This window comes from Atractosteus spatula, chromosome 13 (assembly GCF_055471065.1).
Source record: "Atractosteus spatula isolate fAtrSpa1 chromosome 13, fAtrSpa1.hap1, whole genome shotgun sequence".
In the NCBI taxonomy this organism is placed as follows: domain Eukaryota; kingdom Metazoa; phylum Chordata; class Actinopteri; order Semionotiformes; family Lepisosteidae; genus Atractosteus; species Atractosteus spatula.
The window spans coordinates 33,068,168-33,090,619 of NC_142718.1; the positions used below are offsets into that span (position 1 = coordinate 33,068,168).

The window sequence follows — 22,452 nt, forward strand, 5'->3', positions numbered from 1 at the left end:
GTCCTGGGACCATTACACTTGGAAATGTTTGATATAAGCTTTCTACTCAGTAGCTCTCTGTCTTCTTTACTCCCTTGGATAGCAGCATGAAACAAGGTCATTATATGAATGTGAAAATGGAGAATGCACTTCTCCAGGAACCTCCTTACTTTGAAACCCGGTGAACACATCTTTTAAATTGTAAAAGTAAAAACAATATACTTCGTTCTTCAATCTAATGTCTTTGTGTGTTTGAAAGATGTGAACTGTTTTTTAAGAAATGTAATCCATGCCCCCCCACTGTCTCTTGTATTTCTGTATTTTGTCATTATCAATAACGAGAATAAAAGATTTCTGAGAGACAGACATTTATCACACTGTGATCATGCAGCTTTGAGTTACTTACAAAATCTGTGAATTTCAATGAATGTTTTCTTACTGATTTTTGATCTTTCATCAATATGTTGATGTTTTCATATGCAATATTCTCAGCAATGTGTTCTCAATGGCCACTTTTTACCATGAAAGCAATGCACATAGTTCTTTGGTCTGAACCTATTGTTTATTTGCTTTTAAATTACTCTTACCACACATCCTCTGCATCCTCGTCACACTCGGCACCAAACTGGCAGATGTCACATGTGGATGGTTCCTTCTGGTTGGTCTCCCCTGAGCCCTCTCCCCCTGTAGGGACACGGGGCATCTTCCATCAGGAACAGTCACACTGTCACAACCCACCTAGCATAACGTCTGCACAAAACTTGCCAAACCTGGTAAAACATTCAAACACTTAAACATCCCATTAAACTCTGTACATGTGTGTTCATTTTTGTTTGATGGTGTACAATGGGTACAACATAAATGTTATGCATAAATAGATTAGTTTCAGTGTTTGTTTAAACTTCAGCTGGCTCTATACTCAACCCTTCACACACAGGAGTTCACAACTCCGTCAGGAACGCTAAATTAAGCTCGGGCTGATTTCTCTCTCCATTTAATTTTGGTGCAAGATAAGATTTCAAAGGACGGCTGCAGTAAGTCTAACCCTGATCTCCATCTTATAAGCATATCTGCTCTATTTGCATGGCAATGAGGAATGTGGTAGGAAAGCAACTTCCATCTCCTATAAAACCTCAGAGACTCTGCTGAAACTTGCTGCTCTTGCATCACTGAGGCACTGCCTTTTAGTTTACCACAAGAAACTCTTCAAAAGAAAGAAACAGATCAATAGTGGCAAGCACTCAATCATAAAACAACAGGATAAAGCTGATGCAGTGTGAGATATAGTATCTGCTACCAGACTAAGGGCCATGCCTATAAAACATTTCTCACCACACTGTTTCCACCTGCTTTCATTTTTAGTAAGGAAACAAGACAAATTGTCATACACATTTTGGGGAATGCTAATTCTGGAGACCCCTTGGGTAGTTTTGAGGCTTATATTTTTCATTCCATTCAGAGTTCATACTTCTGTTTTCTTAAAAACACTGCAGTAAACTTGGTATAATGGTAAAAGCTCTGCATTTCTCTGTTGTTTTTTTTCCCATTTCATCTCTGAGCTTTCACCTCAGCATCAACATGTCATTATATTACTCTGTCCAATTTGAGGATGCTCTCTCCTGTTTCAGGAATTATTTCAGCAAAATAAGATATTGTACTTATTTACTACCAGATTAAAGATCCTGATGCTATAAATAGAGGTTTGTGTTGTAGGAACATGCATTGTGTTAGAGCAATCTGAAAAAAACTCTATAGAACCTTGGCATTGAATCTGTCAGGGTTACCACAATCATATTTACTAAAGATCATTATAACTTTTGGAAATGTAGTCCATCCTGAAAGCCTGTTGGTCAGGAGATTCAGTGTATCATAAAAAAAAAATCACAGAAAAAAAATGAATGACAAGAGGATCACACATGATGAAGTTGTGCGAGTGGGTGCCAAAAAGATTATTGTAATGTTTAATACTGACGTTAATTAACTTCTAACAATAGAATCTTAAAAAGAGTGCAGTGGCTGTTATCAGCATATCAACAATGGCAAAAACAATAATAAAATGGACCCATGCATTTCCTGACTTACACAAGAATATGTGTCATATCTTCCTTATTTGGTACTTTAGTACTTAACTGAATCTAAAATTTTAACCAAACCATTTCTTGAAGAAGCCCAGAATTTGAGACTGACAGGGAAGTGTCTTACCCATAGCTCTTGTGCAGAGATGTTTCCATTTCTCTGTTCTGAATGCAGTCCCGATTAATTTCCAGTAGTAAGCCAATGTCCTGGTTTCACTATTGGGTAGGAACTGACTCAATCTCTACCCCACAGATTTTTTCTCATCTTAAAGTAAAATCTCTCAATCTCTCATCTTCAAACCTTAAACCAGGAATCATTCTTATTGCACTTCTTTGGATTTCAGAGGATGTAACATACCGTTTTGAGGTAATGGGACAAAACCTGAACACAATAAATTAGGTTTTACTAGTGCATTACAACTTGAGCACAACATCCCTGGTTTTATAGTCTACTTTTTGCAATATATCCAAGTCATTGATAGAGATAAGAAAAAAACAGTGGGGCCAAAATGTTTCCCTGTGGTACACCATTGCTTACCTCTGCCCAGTTAGAGGTCCCTAGACATGATGTACTGTTTCCTGTTTGCTAGTCATCTCCCTTCAGCATAGATAGTGATCTTCTTACATGTATAATTTCACAGCGTGAGATTTTTAGTATGAATACACAATATATATATTGACACCTGAAGAAGGCTCCACAGCCGAAACATTGTGTTCTCTTTCTTCTTTTTTTCAGCATGGAATAAACCTATTACTTGTTCCTTTGCAGCCTACGCATGCTGACGCAGCTACCCACAATATATATATGTTTTTTTTTGTAGTTTGTATTGTGCTTAATTTGACTACAGGAGAAGTAAATCAATAAAATTTCCATCTCCTGTTGTGGGAATCCAGACATTGAATGACTCACAGCATGCTAAAAAAGTCTCTTTTCACCTCTTCACTGAGGTCCTCTCGGGTCAGATGGAAGACACTAGGCTACCTCTTTTGTAGGAAACAGGGTGTAACCAGCAGGTACAATAATGGACAGAAACATGTTGTAGTTAATGATATAGTGATTCAAAACTTTGGAGCACAGGTGTTTATGATAAAGCCTTAGAAAGAGAGGAATAGTTAGAAATGAGAAATCTCCCTTTAAAATTCAGGGTGCTAAAAGAAAGTGTGTTTGCGGCCTTTGTTAAAACCTTGATGTAGCCACAAATCAAATTCTCCATCTATTCACACCACGATGGGCAGAGGTGTTAATGTCAGAACAGTTGCAGAAGAAAGGATCCACTGTGAAACAACAGAACTGAAATCATTACTCCTATCGAGTCTGACACCATAAAGTAAGCCATCTTCAGTGATGCCCTAGCCGGAGGGCAGTTTTTCAGTGATGCATAATCACTACTTCCAACTTGTACAGTAGAAATGGAGAAGAATATTTCTGTTTATTAATTAAGAAAACATCAACAAAGGGTATACTTCTGAATGTAGGCTATGTCTCATCTTGTAGAATCCATTAATATAAATCCAAGTAAAAAACGTGACAACCCCTCCCCTCAGGTCATCTTTTGGGCCGAGCTCTAAAGCAGTCTGAAGTTCCTGTCAGAGCAGGGCCTGAAGACCTTGTAACCATGGTAACATCCAAGTCAGCTGGTATAAGAAATTGCTCCTATGTAGGTATTTTATAACTACAGGGGAGGGCTGCCAAAATGAGCTATAGCACAAACTCAGGGGCAAAGCCATTGGAAGGCAAATCAGGAGAGGAAGAATAGGTAGGAAGGGTTACTGAAACAACATCTCATCCTGTCAGTCCTGACAGCTAACCTCCTGGAGAGGAGCAACAGCTAGTAAAGACACAGCACCCTGCCGTTTTTGTCATCGCTGAACCATTAAAGATCAATTCAAAATCAAAACACAGCACATTTTCAGTGTTAGGATGATACTGGAGAACTCAGACTTTACCAACTCCACTTTCAAGCTTTAAAGTTTACATTGCTACCCTCACCAAAAGTTCTTGCTGTCAAATAAATATCAGAAATTCTACACAATGCAAAACACGGTAAGTCCAACTGAGTTGCAACTCAGAGGTTACAGTCTCTATTACCTTGCATTACCTATTACCTATGCACCTGGTGGTTTGACTTTTTATTCTTTTTTTACAAGTACAAATATTTCTGAATAAAAAAATAATTTTAAAAGTATAACTGTCAGGCTCACACCAGCTTAGAGCTAGCATTAGCACGGCAGCTGGCAGCTGGCCTCCACTCCATCCACCTGTCTCTCAGCCCTGGTTGCCATGGACACCAACTGACAGGAGACCTGAATCACCTAGAGGCAAATATCATCTCGCCTGTCTGGGTGATTCAGGGATATTTAAGGGCAGCTCAGACTCTGCTCTGGGCTCTGTTATGGTGTTTGTACTCTGAACCTCTCAAGTCTCGAGCTTGTCCTTGTTTTCCCTAGTTTTGCCCTAGCCTTGTTCCTGTTTCCCTAGTGTTGCCTTTTTATTGGATTCCTGACCTCTGCTTTGATTCTGACTTTGTTCCCTGATTCCCCCTTGGCTTGTTTTTCATGGTTACTTGGCTTCAGACCCTGCTTACCTTCACAGCATTGTCCCCTAGGCCTGCCCTTGCTACGAACTGTTCTATTGTGTTTCTTGGACCTGGACCTCGCCTGCTTTGACCTCGCTCCTTGGTTCTCCCCTCCGTGCTTTGGACAGTGTTTGTCTCCCACCGGCTTCGACCCTCAGCTGCTCAACCACAGACTTGAACTGCGTTTCCTGCCTGCAAACGCAGATCTGCCGCATCACTGAGTCCCCAGCTAGCCACAGCATCACGTCTGCCCATGTGCTCGGCTCACTCAGCTCACCTGTTGGCAAGCAGCCTGCAACTCGTCTCCAGTGCGAGCGCTCCCCGCTCAGCCCGGTTCCTCTGGAAAACACGCAACACTATCCAGCTGTTCCCTGTCAGCATCCTGCCCACAGTTTCCCATCAGTTACCCATCTCATCTGACTTTCGCCCAGCAAGTGGGTTCTTCTATACAATTACTGAGCCACTGGATCGTTACAATAGCAATGTAAACAAAAGCCAGGACACAACAGGTTCATTAAGTTCAATAGAATAATTAAATAAAATTACATATTATTTGCTATTAATTAACTCAAAACATGCTAAGATGAGCTTTTAGTGTCCCAGAATTCCTAGACTCCTACTCTTACACAGTCAGGAGAGCACAGCATTAAACAAGTGCACTGAGTCAAGCCCAGACCCAGAGAGCCAGCTGCAAAAGGAAAGCCAATTACAAGCAGAGCACAGGATACAGCACATTTCAAATTTCTGTGGCTAATCCATAGAACAGAGAACAGAGTAAGTATACAGATTTTACTCAGGCTTCCCTCTTTCAAATTCTCTCTCTCTCAGCAAGCCAAATCCTTCCCAAGCGGCATGCGAAATTCATTATTACTATTTTTTTTAATGGTCTGCCAACTTTGTTGTACCGTGCATTCTCTGAGCTAAGTAGCTTAGACTTAGCTATCACATATCAGTGGGGAAAGTAATTGGTAGCTGTTTGGAATTTAAATCGTGTTTCTCAAGATACAGCATTTATGACCGTTCACTTGGACAGCCTTCTGCAGCTCCCCAAGCCCTAGGTAATGTAGGTCTATACAGGAATGGGAGAGTTACAGTGCCCACTGTTCCTCCCAGGTGCTGCATCTGAAATTTTCCTGGCCCTTAAAAAGCACAAATGTTTCTTCCATTTGTTATTAGCCTCATTTCCACTAACCGATCAATGCACTTACAGTATATTTTAAGCAACTGAACTGTACAAGACTGAAATATTTATTTTTTTCCAATGAGCTTTTCATGTCCTCTAAACAGCATTAGCCTTTTGAAAAATCATTCTAAACCATTGTTCAAAAGAACTTCACGACACCATCAGTTTCCCTGTTAGCTACTGATCTCAAAGCAGAAATACCCACTCAGTTATACAGAGAAGGGCACTGTGACCCTCAAAGGGCAGAACACAGGAGAACTCACATCATGCTCCTGTGTCCTGTATCATGCTACGCTGCATGCTTACAACTGAGAGCCCAAATACTTAGAAAGGCTGAGAAAGATGTGTCCTGTGAGTATTTCTCTTCCATCCTGGGGGTGTCGATATACTTTACCTTAGCTTTCCGATGTTATATCAGATCTGCTACACGTCTGCTAAAGAGGAGGTTTTTCATGAGGAATAGACAACTTGTGTTTCTGCTGCAGTTTTTAACTTGCCACAGTCAATAAAAGCTGTGGTCTAGCCATCTTTATAAATTTCAGCACAAATACAGCTTTTTACATGTGGTCATACTTATTAAAAGCTGTATAACAAAAGCCATTTAGTTGTATAGTTTTTATATGAGAAGTGTTCAGTATGCATTATCCTACACACATGTGTAATGTCTATCTGGTTTTCAACAATACTCTCAAACCTCTCTGTAATACTTAAAATAAATCTCACCCCTACAACTGTAAATATAATGATACCGTGGTAGAAGACTGGCTGTGCTCGTGTTTTTATGATTGTGTGTGACTTGCTACTGGGTGAAAGGTTGAAGAATCACTGTGCTGCAGGTGATTCAATGTTAAAGTATTTCCTTTCCCTAGTTGTTTAATTTTTCTGTCTTTGTCTTGGCTCTATAGTATCCAGACTGCTGAGGATTCTTCTCCCTTTTCAATGAAGAATTAATCTGAAAAGTTTAGTCTATATTTCTTCTATGTCTGCAAATCTGCCTTTTTTGAACCAGGTGGCCAGAGGCAATATTATACTTAATATGAGAGCATTATCTAAATGAAAACTAAGCCATTTAGCCAGGTCAACAAAATTTCTCATGTATATTTCTCAGAATCATCTAGTATAAATTGAGCAATTTAGCATTGCTGCTTCACTGGATTTTAAACTTCCATTTCTACCCAAGATATATGAATATTAATTAGCTCTCATTTTCACAATGTAAGAATCATCTAAAAAGACTTCTAATTCATACTATAAATATAAAATAAATATATTAAGTCAAAGTAAGCTGCCACAGACAGCTGTTTTCCCTTATTAGAGCTCATTACCTTAACATACTGCAGCTATCCTCTGACGATTTTAATGAGCTTATATTTTACATGGACCATACAAAGAACATCTTTCAGGGCTAGTGGTTTTAAGAGCAAGCAGAAGTCAATATGAATATCTATTTGGCTTGGTGTTGACTTGTGTATGTGTTTGTATATGTATCGATAGGATTTATATAGTTATGGAAAACTTGTATATCACATTATAACTGAAAAACAACCATGTAGAAATCCCCTGTTGTAATAGTGGAAAAAAGGCTCTTGTGTTTATTGCTGACACATTTGTCTGCAATCTGAGAATGAAAGAAGCATAAGAAAATGGCTGTAATGATCACCCCTTTCTCTGCCTTTCCTCTCTGCGGCTCTCATATCTAGTAAAACGGGTCCATATTAAAATGCACTGCTGTAGTCAGCAAGGTATAGATCTGGAATGATAAAGAGCCCACTTAAAGCAGCTCTGCATCCCTTTCATTTATTACCGAAATGCAGATTAAAGTCTTCCTTCCACCATCAGGGATACATGTGAGTTTGAACCAGACCAGACTGCAGGCAATAGGCCCCTGTGAATAAGTTTAGGCCAGGCAGAAATCTGTAAGATCTGTGCAAAACCTTAATTCTGTAACAACAGCTCTGGTACAAATAAATACTAGGTTGGAAAACCTATAGGTTCAAAGTCTGAACTTCTAATAATATTTTTTTTGTATTGTATGTGAAAATAGAGTGGCTGATCCTTTCAATCTATATAATAAGCATAGTACACACATCATATCACTTTAAAGAGTAAGAAAGAACAAAGTATCAAGATTAAAAGTGAGCAGCTATAAATGACAGAGTTTGGACAACCTGCTGTGCTCTGTATAAGTGTAAATATAGAAGCTCAGAGAAAGATTTAGAGCACTGTGCAAACTGTCACAGTGATTCATAGATCTAGAAAATTACTGTATGAAGGATGTTCAAGGTAATTTGGTGGTATGAAATAAAATAGAAACTCCTTTGGAAGCACTGTAGTATACTTCTAGAAAGAAAGTTGTTTATAAAAAGAACAAGCCCATTGAAACAATGGCCCTGCTGGCTGTGCAGTTTTTAAAAAGAACAAGCCCATTGAAACAGTGCCCTGCAGTTTTTAAACTTGAAAAACTACTCAAAGAAGTGACTGGATGAGCAGGGCTAATGGACGGATGTGGACACCTGGTATGTTTAGAATACATTTTCTATTATCACCTGCTTTAAGAATAGATTTAAGAATGGACATATATGCATATTAAAAAAGAGACCAGAGAATGAAGAGTAGTGAAAAATATGTGCATCTTTTTTTCAATCAGAGAGAATAATGGAGCAGTCTGGGCTCCAGCACAACTGGAAGATAATTTTCAACGTTGGATTGTTATGTTAATAGAAAATAATTAAAGGTTTCAATGTATGCGTATGTAAAAAAAATTGTCAGCCTGTGGTAATAGTTTTCAGTTTTTTTTTAAATAGTAATTTGAATGACTTTGGTTCCTAAGCAGATGCATGTTAACTGAAATTATAATACTAACTGCAAAATAGGACTTTTGTAGGTGAAGAATAGGAAAAGCTTTTTCAGTTCCAAGGGCTGTGTGGGACATGTTATGTATGCATTTTGATGAGTTTGTCTGTGTTGCCTTGTTAGCTCATGACAGTAATTCTTTATGAGATGTTTTGTCCTCACAAAGGAAAAAAAACAAATCAAACAAAGAAGAATACACTCATACAATCATCACCTCCTTCCTGCTCTTTAGTCTTCTTGTTTTATACTTAAGAGAGACTTATTATTTATCTTTATTGCAATTTGTAATACTTGGCATACTATTCATTCTAATAGGTTCCATCAATAATTAACCATTTATGCTTGGACTTGGACTGCAGAGAGGTTAAAAGATACTTATTGAATGCCGAGCAGCTAATATGTTTTTTAAATAAATATTTGTACAATTGCCTAAGCCTTACTAACTTCCCCTTTTTTGTTTCTTTGCTTTGTTTTAAATGTCTAACAGTCCAAACAAAATGTTTCTATTTTATCCATCAAATACTATCAATAGGAAATCTGACCCTGTTCAGGATTACTAAAAACACTCCAGCTCTTGACTGACAACTTTTGACATTCATTTGCTTTGTCAACTGGGCAATGAACATCTAGTTTTAATATTGCAATTAGAATAGTTCTGAGATAAATGTTTTCCAGGCATGATTATTGTAATGCAGCGCTTGTTGATGTATCTGAGCATGTTATTAAGTTCAGAACTCAGCTGCTCGGATCTGATCTAAAATTTGAATGCACGAGTAAATATCACCTGTTTTAGGTTCCTTGCACTGGAATCCTGCTGCTCATCTTATGTGGCTTGAAAGGATTGTGTCATAACTAAGCCAGGGAATTGTTGTCTCCCTATATACCTACACATTGTATATTTGTATGGTATTTTAATTTAATTTTACCTGTTTAATTTGTGTATACCTGGCTCTTTTGGTTGTATTGTAAAACACTTTGATATGGTTCATCATGAAAGTTGTTACATAGACCAAAGATTATTATTCTAACAGTATAAAGTTAAAAGGAAGTTTTAGGAAACAACTGATTCAGGATGAGTAATGTTGGAAACATCCAAACGTGGACCAGAAGTGTCTGTCACAGATTAGGAGTATCTAACTTCACAATATTGGTGCCAGAATGTATTCCAGGACATGGCAGGAGAGGAAGTGCAAGTGAGCTGCCCAAAACGACCAAATTAATTTCCTCAGCTTCTCTATCATTTAAGACAGCAGCTTGACACTGGCGCCTTTGAGAGATAAGGGGTAGCTAAGCTTCTTGCTCATCTGCTCTTCAGGCACATGTGGCCAGAGAGCAGAGCAACTAGTTAATCCTGGGTTTATCAAATTAAAAAGATCCCTTATGCAGCAGCTTAAAACACCAGGTGACAGGTTTTAAATTGCTTTTAATTTTTTCTCTCCTCTGTAGTTGGTCCCTAGGGCTGGCTCCTTCACAGCAAGGCAAGGCAGTAAAGTTCACAGCTCACACGGAAGGGAGACACAAAAACCAATTCCCTCCCTTTGACCCTCTTTAACTCCCTCTCACATGTACTCTCACCATATTTTGCTCTCTCCCTTCCTTTCTTTACTATTTCTTCTTCCTCAGTACCTCTCCCCCACTCCCTCTTCTTTCTCTCCAAAAAATAACAAGAAGTACAGAGCATTTTCAAAACCTCTTAATATTCTCTTGCAAAGCACAGAACTCTTTGGGACCCATCCCCTAAGATTTACTGTCTGTATTTAAGCAAAGGTTATTTTTATTCTGTGTTAACCATTGCCCTTTAAAGAATCCAGGATAGCAAAGAAGCCTGGTCTCGGCACACCTCGAAATACGGTTACAATTTTAAGGTGTAAAATAAAACTGCAAAGCTCACCATTAGAGAAACATGTTTGTACACCAGCAGCACACAATATAGTCATTCTGAATGTGTGAGAAAGGTTAAATTTCCACCTTGAACACTGCAGAGTTGAGGTCTCCAAGGAAGTCGTGGAATGAAGTATTCAAATAAACAGCTACATAAGAGTTAAATTAAAAATTCAGGCACAGAACCCACTTTGAAAAGCAATCAATATGCGGGCAGAGAGGAACTTCACAATCAATCTTGCATCATATAAATGCATTTCCCGCCCCGTGTCGAAAGCTGATTGCAGTCGGAATTGGCTCTGGAGCTGCCTATTATTTTCCTTGCTCATTTTCGTCCTCTTTCTGTCCTGTTTAGAGGTGATAGGTGAAGAGAGAGGGTGCAAATGTAACCTATTGGTGCTTTCTGTGGTGACAATTGGAAACAATGAGCAGCCAAATGGCAATCAGCCACCTCTTGTCTCATTAACACCAGACTGGAATCATGCAAATCTGCCAGCTCATTCACAGAGTTGCTCTGATTGTATGAGATGCTGATTTGATTGCACATGTCAATCATGATTTTTGCCAGTGCAGATTTAACTTTTCTGACCTTTTGTAAAGCTCCTGAAAGAGGCTGGAACAAAAGCAAGAGAAGCTGAAGTCCATTTATGTGTTAAGATAATAGGAGTGAGGTCACCTTAGAAATTAGCTGTCAGGTGGCTCATAAAGTATATTATAAGGTATTTCTGGGTAATGTTGATATCATATAAAGTTTACAGTTACTTTTTTCAGGGATTTCCACTGTCTAGAGAAAACATTGGCTTGTGATCCAGTTCTACTGTAGCTTGAATATTAATCCTGTTTTTGCAGTTATCCAGGTTATTCAGAAGGCTGACCCAAATACACAGAGTAACAGCATGACAGTTAATCAGATATACACATGATGGTCTGTCTACTATAGTCAGGGATTAAACGACTATTAATATACATCATCACTGTGCCTTATGAACATATTCAAAATAAGTTCAGCCCACGACTGATTGGGGTTATGGCTTAATCCCAGACCTATCATAAAGTTTTGGACTAAAATAAATAAATTGTGACCATGATGTACTTTGTACTACATATTTTGTTAATGCTTGAGATTGTTTCCTAGTTTAATATTCCAACAATAACTTAAATTCTGTCCTCCAGTCTGACAGTAGCCTCTGTGTTTCGCTTGCCATGGTGTAAGATATACAATATGCCCACATCCATCACACAAAATTCACTTTGCAGAACGAAGAGTGTGGAGACCAAACTGGGAGCAAATAAGGCAAAGAGTGCTGGCCATAGGGTGTGGTTGCATTGGGTTATCTGATTTTCCTGATGCTTTCTCTGAAGGCAAGAAACAAAACAAATATGTTCTCTTAGCTGGAAACAGGCAACTTAGATCCCTCCAGCAGTAGCCTCTGAGGCTGTGGAGTCTATAACCCTCTCTACTTCAATGAATTTGATAGGCTGAATGTCCTCCTCTCTGAGAAGCTCTTCCTACGAATTAAGGCGCCTGGCAGTAAACGCCAAAGGAAGCACAGAATGGATAATAAAACATTATAACTTCCAAAAAGATTTGTTTTTTTAAATGTAAATATACATTTCTTTGAATGACTTAGTATTCAAAGAGATAAAAATGAAACAGAGACAATGAAAGAGCAGCAATGAACAGGAAAATGAAGTCCTCAATAACAGCTAGACCTAAATCGCAACGTCGGATTCCAGTAGGCTGTTTTCTTAACAGGTTCTAATGCAGGCATTAATGTGGGTCACAGCTCCTTTGCATACTGATTCGTACAGCCCTGGCACTCCCTGTCAGGGTAAGTCAAGACAGCAGTTCCCTGTAAGAGCCTTAATAAACTGTAATTACACAGTATAAATCTGAGTTTGGCCTTGACGTCATTTGTGTCCCTAAAGTGATGAGTATAGAGATGCTACAGATACTAGCTGATAGAGCTGCTATGTAATTGGGTCTATTTTTTGAAATATTGCTACCAATGCAGCTATACAAAATAATAACAATAATAATAATAATAATTTATTGTTGTTGTTACTGCTGCAGCACTGGGGCCCTGGGTTCAATTCCAGACCTGGGGTGCTATCTGTGTGGAGTTTGTATGCGCTGCTCAGCTTTGTGTTGGTTCCCTCTGGGTACTCCAGTTTCCTCCCACATCCCAAAAACATACTAGCAGGTTAATTAGCTTCTGTAAATATTGGCCCTGGGTGTGAGTGTACCCCGTGATGGACAGGTATCCCTTCCAGGGTGTACCCCGCCTTGCGCCCATTGCTTGCCAGGAGAGGCTCAATTTGAAGCCCGAATTTCAAAGATTTAAGAGTACTGATTCTAACTCCACAGCAGTGCCAGAACTCATTCCAAGAAGGAGCACGAGAAGTGAAAATTAACTGCCTAAAACCACAAAATTAATTTCCTCACCTTCTCTGCCCTCTAAGGCAACAGTCTGACTTCGGTGCCTCTGTGGGGTAAATCGGGACTTAGCCTCTCTCTCACCCACTGGCTAGAACAGTAACATTAGAAAATGTCTTTAAATTTAATCTAATCTTTTATTTAAAAAGGACATCAATGGAGAACAAACAATCATTTATAAGGACTGAGAGCATATTTATTTATATGGCAGAGCACTTAGAAGAGCAATTAGAACAAAGAACCTTACTCAAGGTTACAATAGCGGCCAGCTTCCCATCTGGGATTGAAATTCATGAATCTTTTGTCTAGAGTCCAGAATGCTTTACACCACTCCTCACTGCTTCTATGGCTGGTCGTCCTCTCAGGGCTCAGGGTTCAACATCACTTCATATGAGTCCTACACACAGTGATCAGTGTTCAGTTTAAGAATACCACTTGTCATATTTAGTACTGAAGATGGAAGATTTTGAAATACCTACACAACACACGCTTTGAGTGACATTGTCATGCTTTAATACTTCGGCAATTTAAAATGATTTCATAAAACTGTTAGAAAAGGCCTCCAACCAGAAAGACTTGTGAGCCCTGCCTGAGGTGTAAGTGGCTCTTTCACTTACAGCTCACTCATAAGAATGTGAAAGTTTCAGAAAAGAAGAACTCAACACTCATTTTGCACAGCTGTGTAAATATTTTCCAAAGTTCTTCAAAGAAGTTTTCAAAGTAAAAAAGAGCAATAAAATGAAAAAAAAAGGCTTCATGATTCAGTCCAATAAAGCAAAACAAAAAAGATAATGTAAAACAGGTCCAAACTGGGTTAACTGCTTGGAAAGGATTTCATAAAGAATTAGTATTTTAACTTCAATTTTTCAAGGCTTTGACTGATTATGCAGCATATTCCCTTGCTGGTTTGAAGTGGGCTTACTTGTGAATAATATCTTGCGAACAAGCTGTTCCTTCTCTGCCGCTGTTATTATCCTCAGCTTTAACTTCAGTGAAGCAGCTTGGCTCAGGCAGACAATGTCACAGGCGTGTGGCCCGATCACCTCTCTTCTGAGGACATGCTGAGAACAGGAACAAAGTCTAAAAAATGTTCCTGTCAGTCAGAAGAACCAGGCAGCCAAAAGGAACATGATAATAAGACCTAGCCACCAACCCCAAAAAGAGGACAGCCAAAGATGTACAGCAATACTCTGTCCACGGTGCTCACATCCTTTCTATTCTATTCATCTCCAAATCAGCATTTACAAGAGTTTTTATTCTCTCAGCTTCATATTAATGTGCCTCAGGTTCTATTTTCCACCCAGAATAACCAACAGAACTTACATTTGCACTTGATTTATAAACAGGTTGTTTATACGTTATCTGTGAAAAATAAAAGATCAGAAATAGCACATTAATCAATGCTCGGTCAATATAGCTTACTTAGAATGGATATTGTACATGAATTATCTGTCCATCACAGAAAGTTCGAATAAGAAAAAAAGACAGAATCATAGAAAAGTGCTGGATTTGCATTATAATATAAAGTTAATAGTAGCTGTGAAGCTGGAAATGTATTGTCATGGTCTGGAAAGCTATGAAGAGACAATTGCAAAGCTTGACTTGAGGATTGTCCCTTCTATCTTGAACAGCCATGCTCTCTGCAGGAGCATGACCAATGCAAAAACAACCATAGCCCATCCTTCACCTAGTGTCCTTCAGGACAGGGGATCTCAAAGAATTGTAATATACTGTACATAAACTAAAACAAATTTAAAAATGTGTTCAATTAGCAGCAAGAAGAGGCAATACTGCAACTGCTTGACTGAGTCCCCAGCAGATTTCATATAGATTTAACCTTACCCCAATGCCTATAGATGTAGGGAGCCAGGTGAAGCCTGGCCCATGGGAAAAGAGGGTCTGTACACCTTCATTTTGCCTGAAGAAAAGTCCAGTCCTGTAAAATGACTCTTGGTGATCTACAAAACGTTTTGAGGGTACAGATCTAAGGTTATCACTTGAAATATGCATAGTGCCATTTTTAATATTCACGTTCGTGACTGTAACGTTTGATTGATGTGATGTGTGGTGATGCTTGTGTTCCTCTGGGGGCACCAGTAAAAAAAAATGAAGGACTTCTTCCCAGTGGGATATGTGAGTAATACATGACATGTTGTATCTTAGAGAACCCAGCTCTACAGCACTCCAGGCTTGGCAGTACGAGCTTAGAAGAAAAATACAACGGCTCCTGCCTTGTGCAATTCCCATGCAGGGTTTTGTGAGTGCCCTTTTTTCCAAGTGTATTGTTACATTGGAAAATAAAAGGTCTTTTCTCTTTATGTTGCTGTGTCTGTGCTGTACTTACAAAACGGATATGCCCAGCATTCATCAATTCTTTCTGCTGCCTGTCTTTGAAATGAAAATGAAAGGTCGAATGCATGACCAATTCGTCTGTGTATACCTCTTGAATTATAAAATCTAATTTATTAGGTAAATTGTATATAAAGATAAAGATACTACTTCCAAACTGCCTTGTGCTGCAGATATGGTGGGCTGGGTTATGGGCTGTGCACCAGATGTAACAGCAGAGCAGTGTGCCTTGCTGTGTTCACTCCTGACTGGGCTCAGAGCAGTGTGCCTTGCTGTGTTCACTCCTGACTGGGCTCAGAGCAGTGTGCCTTGCTGTGTTCACTCCTGACTGGGCTCAGAGCAGTTTGTCTTGCTGTGTTCACTCCTGACTGGGCTCAGAGCAGTTTGCCTTGCTGGATTCACTCCTGACCGGGCTCAGAGCAGTGTGCCTTGCTGTATTCACTCCTGACTGGGCTCAGAGCAGTTTGCCTTGCTGTGTTCACTCCTGACCGGGCTCAGAGCAGTTTGCCTTGCTGTGTTCACTCCTGACTGGGCTCAGAGCAGTTTGCCTTGCTGTGTTCACTCCTGACCGGGCTCAGAGCAGTGTGCCTTGCTGTGTTCACTCCTGACTGGGCTCAGAGCAGTGTGCCTTGCTGTGTTCACTTCTACCTAACTGGGCTCAGAACAGTGTGCCTTGCAGTTCTCAGCCTTATCACAGCCTTCATGGTGAGAGGATGGGAACAGAATCTTCTGCCCCAGGTATACCCCTCTGCCAGGTCACAGCCCACACAAACAGCATGGTGACGGAACAGGAAAAGCTGTTCTTCACTAGCCTCCCCCTCATGATGTAATGCATGAAATATAACTGTACAGCTCTTCAGTATTTTACAATACCCACATGTTGTATATTTAGCCAAAAATAAATATCCAATGCACATTTTCAATAAATGAACATACTGTATTTATCTTACACGACATAGCTTACATCATTAAGCAGTTGTAGAATTTTGGAACGGTAGATGGGGATAATTAAAAACCCTTTATGTCTTATTACACACTTTCTCACAGCTTTTTCCTGAGTACAAATGTGTTCATGCAGGAATCGCAGTACAGCAGTGTGTCCTAAAAACAATCAAAGACCTTTCCTGTTTAAAGTACACAATAACAAGATAGGAAATATGGATAACCGTGGCCTGTACATTTCAATGCAGCTTTAGTATTAAAATCATAGAAGGTTTTAACAGACTTAATGGATTCCACTCTTTCAGAGGATTTCTAAAATAAAATCACAGTAGGATTTGTCCTCAATTCCTGATATAGAGATGAAAAAAGAATTCATGCCCTTCAGGATTTTCTCTAAAATGTTGGTATGTTGGGAGTTATCTGCCTCTTTAAGACTGAGCGAAGATGAGGCTAAAAACCAAAGAAGAAGCCTACGACAGGCCGCACGAAGCCTGCGGGGATTGTCATCAGCATTACATCTCAGCTGTAATTTGCTTTTGATGACACTGCAGGCAAACAAGCCTGACGATACCATCAAGGCAATAATTCCTCCAGAAAAAAAGCCGGCATTCTTTATCTGATGTGTTTTTTCACTGTGACAGAACCAGACAATTATATTAGGGCCAGCTACGAGCGAATATATCGCAAGGAGAAAAAAAAGAATGAGTCTGACAGGAAAAGCCAAAACAAGGCAAGCACAAAATAAAAAGAATATAAAAAAAACCCTGTTTCAAAAAAGGACAAAAATTGTCCCTGCAGGTAAGTAAATTATGGACCATTACTTATTCTAGCATTTGTGTACAGTGCAGAGACATCTTGTCTCTGTAGATCCTAGTCCTTGGAGGTCCTTTTCTGCTGAGTGTTTAACCATGGAGGTGCTCATTAATAATGACCCTGCTCTGCACAGCAGGGCTGTTCTTTACTCTGTAATGCTTGCTAACATTATTCCTTTGGTTGACTGGAAACTGAGAGACTGTTGTTAAGACGTGCTGTAAACAATAATTCTTGTGTTATTTATGAAAAAAGATATTATGGGAAATGGCAGCAGGGGGTGGGATTGTAACAAAGCAGGTGTTGAAGTTGCCTCCCAAGCCTCGGAGTCTGGGTTGGATTCAGGGTGAGCACCTTCTGAGTGGAGTTTGCATGTTCTCTCAAGGTTTGAGGTTGGTGTTCTTCAAGTGCTTCACCTTCCACCTTCCAAAGACGTGAATTGTCCCCTTGTGTACAGGACTGTGCCCTGAGAGGACTGGCATTCCATGCAGAGCACAGTTCTTTCATGCACTTTATGTTTTCTGGATAGGTTCCTGGTTGCCACAGTCCTTGCAAGGCATAGATGATTTTCTCATGATGGATGTGCACTGCTATGGTCTCACATTTTTCATGCACTTCTTCTTTTTCTCTCCCCAAATTGGCCATAGACTTCCTACAGGTAATTACTGTTTTTACAAACTAATCTGGAAAGAAACGTTTTGACATCTGTCTTCTCTTGAGAGTACAGCACGAATCTGTGGGATTGATGTTTCAGAGCCCCAGCTCCTCTCTGAGACAAAGGGTATTACAGTGGATTTTGCACTAAATCCTCCTAATTCCTGTATCTCATGGAGCTATCACTGGGACTGACTGAGTCCGCCCTCATGTCGCCTGCCTTTGATCTGAGTGCCAGATCCCTCCCGAAGATTGGATTGGCTTTTAGGACTCAGTCTTCACTAAATTCCCAGGGAAAGAGTGCAATAGAGAAAAGAAAACTGAAAAAAATATTTTTATTTGTGTTTAGACTGAATATGAAAAGCTCATTAGCAATATAAACCTGTAATGTAATGAAAAGGTGATCACAAGATTGCTCTCTGTTAACCAATAGGACACAAAGAAAAACTTTCAGAACATTGAAGGTGGAACACGCAACAATGGAAAATGGAATCAATGAAAGGTTAAATACAAATCTGAACCGAAATATAGAGCACAAACTGAGAGAAGAGTAGCCAAATCTGTCTCTGTCTCCAACTCTGTCACATTCTCTCACCAGTGATACTGGCTAAGAGGAGGCTGCTACATTTAGTTATTGTCCAACAGAAAATAAGAAAAAATCATAATTCAGTTTAGAGGCATAGTAATCCATGCTTAATCCTGCAATTTGAGATTGGTTACCAGCCTTTCAAACGCATACACAGCTCCAATAAGAGCTGTATTACTTGTGGTGTCTTAGTCTTATTTTAAAGACTAAGACACCAAAAAAAGTTACAGCATCGTTATTTTTCTAAAATGCAGTTGATCTCAGTGCAATGTAATACAGTGTGCTCTTTTGTGACTGGCTGTTAGTCTATCCAATAACCCCTGAGACAAGATCTTGTTTTATTTTCTTTACCAGCTGTCCAAATCCTCTGTGTTTATTGAAGATTTACATGTTATCAATGCAGATAAGCCAGTCTTTTCATCATTGCTAATTCTAAAGAAACTAGACATGCGACAGAGCAACAAGACAAACCAATGAAATCAAATTTGTCTCCTTTATATTTCCTTTCTCTGTTCTAGAAAGGTTAGCACAGTCATACAGGCATAAAACAGCTACAGTATAGCACCAGCATGCTGTTCTGTCTCAGTTATAATAGGATTCTAAAATTATAAGAACCTAAGAAGTCTGAAAGGTAATGGGAATTCAAATTAGATTGTTTCACTATTCTCAGTGACAGTAATAACAATCAACATTTTCATTTTTGTGTATATATAGAGGATATTTTTTCATACATCTGACCATTAAGAGCATCTAAAACATTGTTATATGCACCACATATATTAATTTGGCCTCAAAGAGTTTTTCAACAAAGCTAAAAATCAAGTAGATACAGCATGAATAAAGAAAACAGTGTGGAATGGGTATTGTGTTGTGACTGTGCTTCGAAACTTCCAAAGAAACCTCTGAAACTTGTGATGCATAGACAAGTTGTTGAAAAGAAATACTAGAGTTCTTTCAGACAGGATGTGTCAAATACATTATGGGGGAATAGTTTGGTTTGAATACTCTTATGATTGAATGAAATTTCCTACTTGAAAGGTACTGTAAGTGTTCAAGGTTAACCCATGCATCATTTAGGTTATAACTGAAATTATGCAACTTTACCTGATATTCTACTCTTGAAGAACGTGACCCTTTGCTTTTTAATACCAAACTGATTGAGGATGTTTGCACTTCAGGTGGAATATTTTGCTGGTTGTCCATGATTTCTTAATTATTTAATATAACCTCATATTAATGAATAATTTACTACAGAAATGTGATTAGTTTTTCATTTTGCAACCCTGGAAATGTGAAAGATTTTAAATTTACTTGTGAATATTGGGAAGTAGGATACTGCAAATTTTGAGGACAGGAAGACAATGAATAATATGGAATACATCACACTTTTTTAAAATAAGGGTTCAATTAAGACCTCAGGAGCCCAGATGTAATGAAACCCAGCAGACGTTGTAGTCACAAAAATCATTATTGGGATGGTGCACAGGCTGGTTCTTGCTTGGATCAACAAAACAGGCTATTGAAAATCACCTAGAACAATACTCTAAGAGATCTCGCTGTTCAGGTGAACCAGAGAATCTCACTGCCTGTTATCTGGAATAAAGACACTTTTGATTGATCTTTAGTGCTACTGAAATCCATAAGCAAAAGAAGTCCAAATTAATCAGAAATAAAAGTAGACAACAGCAAAAAAGTGAACAAAAGCAATTTGAAATATTATCTCTTAAAACTAATGTCACAGCCAAGGTCCATTGGATTAAGTGAAAAAATATATTTTCTGGCAGGAGGGCAGTTATGCAGTGTTGTGTTATGGCCATCTATTCCAACCTAATTCTACCAAAACAGCAACACACATACTAAACCTAACACACTAGTTCCAAACCTCATTCTCACTCTAACATCTAGCTACAAAGTTTACCCTAATTCTAACTCTGGTTCCAACCTTAATCTTAATCTTTACTCTAACCATAACCAGAAACTCTAATTCTAAACCATTTGCATTGACTTGCTTTTTGTATGTTACTTTGCCTTGCAAACAAATGATGCATGAAACAGATGTCTTTCATGTCCTAAGAGAGGTCTAATCAATAGCATGACAGGCTCACACTTACTGCTCAGCATAATTAATTTTAGAATGTTTATTGAGGAGCTAAGCAGAAGACGTTTTGGTTTATTCCACTTGGCTAAGGACAATCCACTTTGCCCTAGTACAAAGCAATGGCGGTTAGAACCCACTAGGACATAGTAAAAAAAAGCTATCGAAGAGTAGCAGCAAGGTGGAGCAGGGGGATGCAGAAAGATGAATGTGAGAAAGAGAGAGAAGATCATTATGAAATTTATAGTTTTAAATTTATACTGTACCTCCTGAATGCTCATTGTTAACTGCTATTTGTTGTCTTGTAGACAATGTAAAGACCCTGATTTTCAAGACACAGCCAGCAATGGTGTAAGGATGAATTTCCAGAAGCAGAGAATCCATTGAGAAAGAATCAGGAAAGTGAATAACACTCAAAACACCTATCAGCTTAACAGCTTAAAGAAGAACAAATATGCTTCTGGATTGCACCTTTTTTTTCTGGGAGCGGTTTTGGAAATTTCAAAGTTTTGTTCTGCATACTGTAGCTTAGCATTTGGAAATCTTAAAGAAAAGACAGCAGCTCTTCAACTCTACAGCCATGCATGGCACAGTGTGACAGGTCAGGGCAGGGATTCAGTACTGTAGTCAGCACCTGCTCTTTTACTGGAACCTTGGCTTCTTCTGTGCTACAGGCTATTGTTTGACTGGAAGCAACACAGCTCGAACTTCTGCTGTACAGCTGCAGCTCCTGTTATATAACGTTAAAAAGGGACAAGTAGAGGTTAATTCTAAACTGAAAAGTAGAAAGTAAAAAAACTTTGTTTAATCTGTGAAGCATTCTTTAGGTGTCTCTCTTTTTCGTTTCCATAGCTGAAATGTTGAGTTCTGTCTTTTGTTCTACTTTTCAGAATGGGATCAACCTCTGTTTCTTTGCATCCTGTATACTGACAGAGCTCCCCAATATAACTAAATATAGAAAACATCTTCATTGTAGACCAGAATTTGAGATGACAAGCCGGTGAGATCTTTTGCTCTTTTAACAAATGAAGAGATGACACTTCTTTTCTCAAAGGGTTGTGGGTGTATGGAACAATCAACCCATCCTTATTGTTAAAACATGACTTTCCTCAAGAAACATCTGGATGAGGTTCTTGGATCAATTAGCTACTACCAAACAAGCTGGATGGGTTGAAAGGGTTCATCTCATTTACAAACCTTTATGTTCTTACACCACCTGGATTTCCATACAAGGCACGTGCCTTGGATTGAGGTTAATTTACTGACAGTAAAATAAAAAATGCAAAATGCAGACTGGGGAATCCTTCTCCACCTCCCTTATTAAGATTAATATGTTTAGTTCATTATTAACAAGAGGAGCTGCCAGTGTATCCAAACATGTGACAGAGTGAGACCAGGGTATCCATAGAAGTTGCATTTTCCAGATGAACGGATTTCTTTTTTTTGGTGCCTGAAAAGTCATTAACCTTTGTCTCACAAGACACTGAAACAACAGTGAAATTGTTTCTAAGTCTTACGTGATCATTTTTTTAGTCTTTCTTTTTATGACTAAAAAGCAATATGCAATAGTATAGATAAAACAGTCATTTCAAAAATAGAGCAATGCAGGCTTTAAAACATAGAATCACACTGCTAGTGGAACTGAAGAGAAATGGATCTAACAGTACTGTACAGATATAGTACGATACTGTATATGCAACCCAAATGTTGAACCTTAAATTTTCCAATCTGATCTTGGACCAGAGAAGCTAGCCGGGACCTGGGGATGAGCAAATGAGGTTCTGTAGGTTTTACAGATATTTTCCAAAAATCAACTGATTAAGGCCTATAAAAGACAGTCTAACCTATCCAAATAACTAGTTTTCTTAAGAAATTACATGACAGGTAAAAGAAAAACCACAGTCCCCTCAGGAACTTGGGGACATCTGTTACCCATCCCTGGCAGGACTGACAGTGCTAACTGAGGTTAGAAGCCATTCCTAAGTCATACTTTGTTTAACTCACTAGCCTTGTTGTCTGAAAATAGTCACAA

General features: G+C 38.9%; 1 protein-coding gene across 1 annotated transcript in view; it reads right to left on the reverse strand.

The window, feature by feature from the left end:
* tmeff2a (transmembrane protein with EGF-like and two follistatin-like domains 2a) overlaps window positions 1-22,452 on the reverse strand; it is a 77,781-nt gene that overhangs the window by 16,651 nt on the left and 38,678 nt on the right. Inside the window, exon 5 of the mRNA XM_088929865.1 lies at window positions 567-663. Within this exon, the coding sequence (XP_088785991.1) occupies window positions 567-663 (97 nt within the window). The remainder of the gene's footprint in view (window positions 1-566; window positions 664-22,452) is intronic.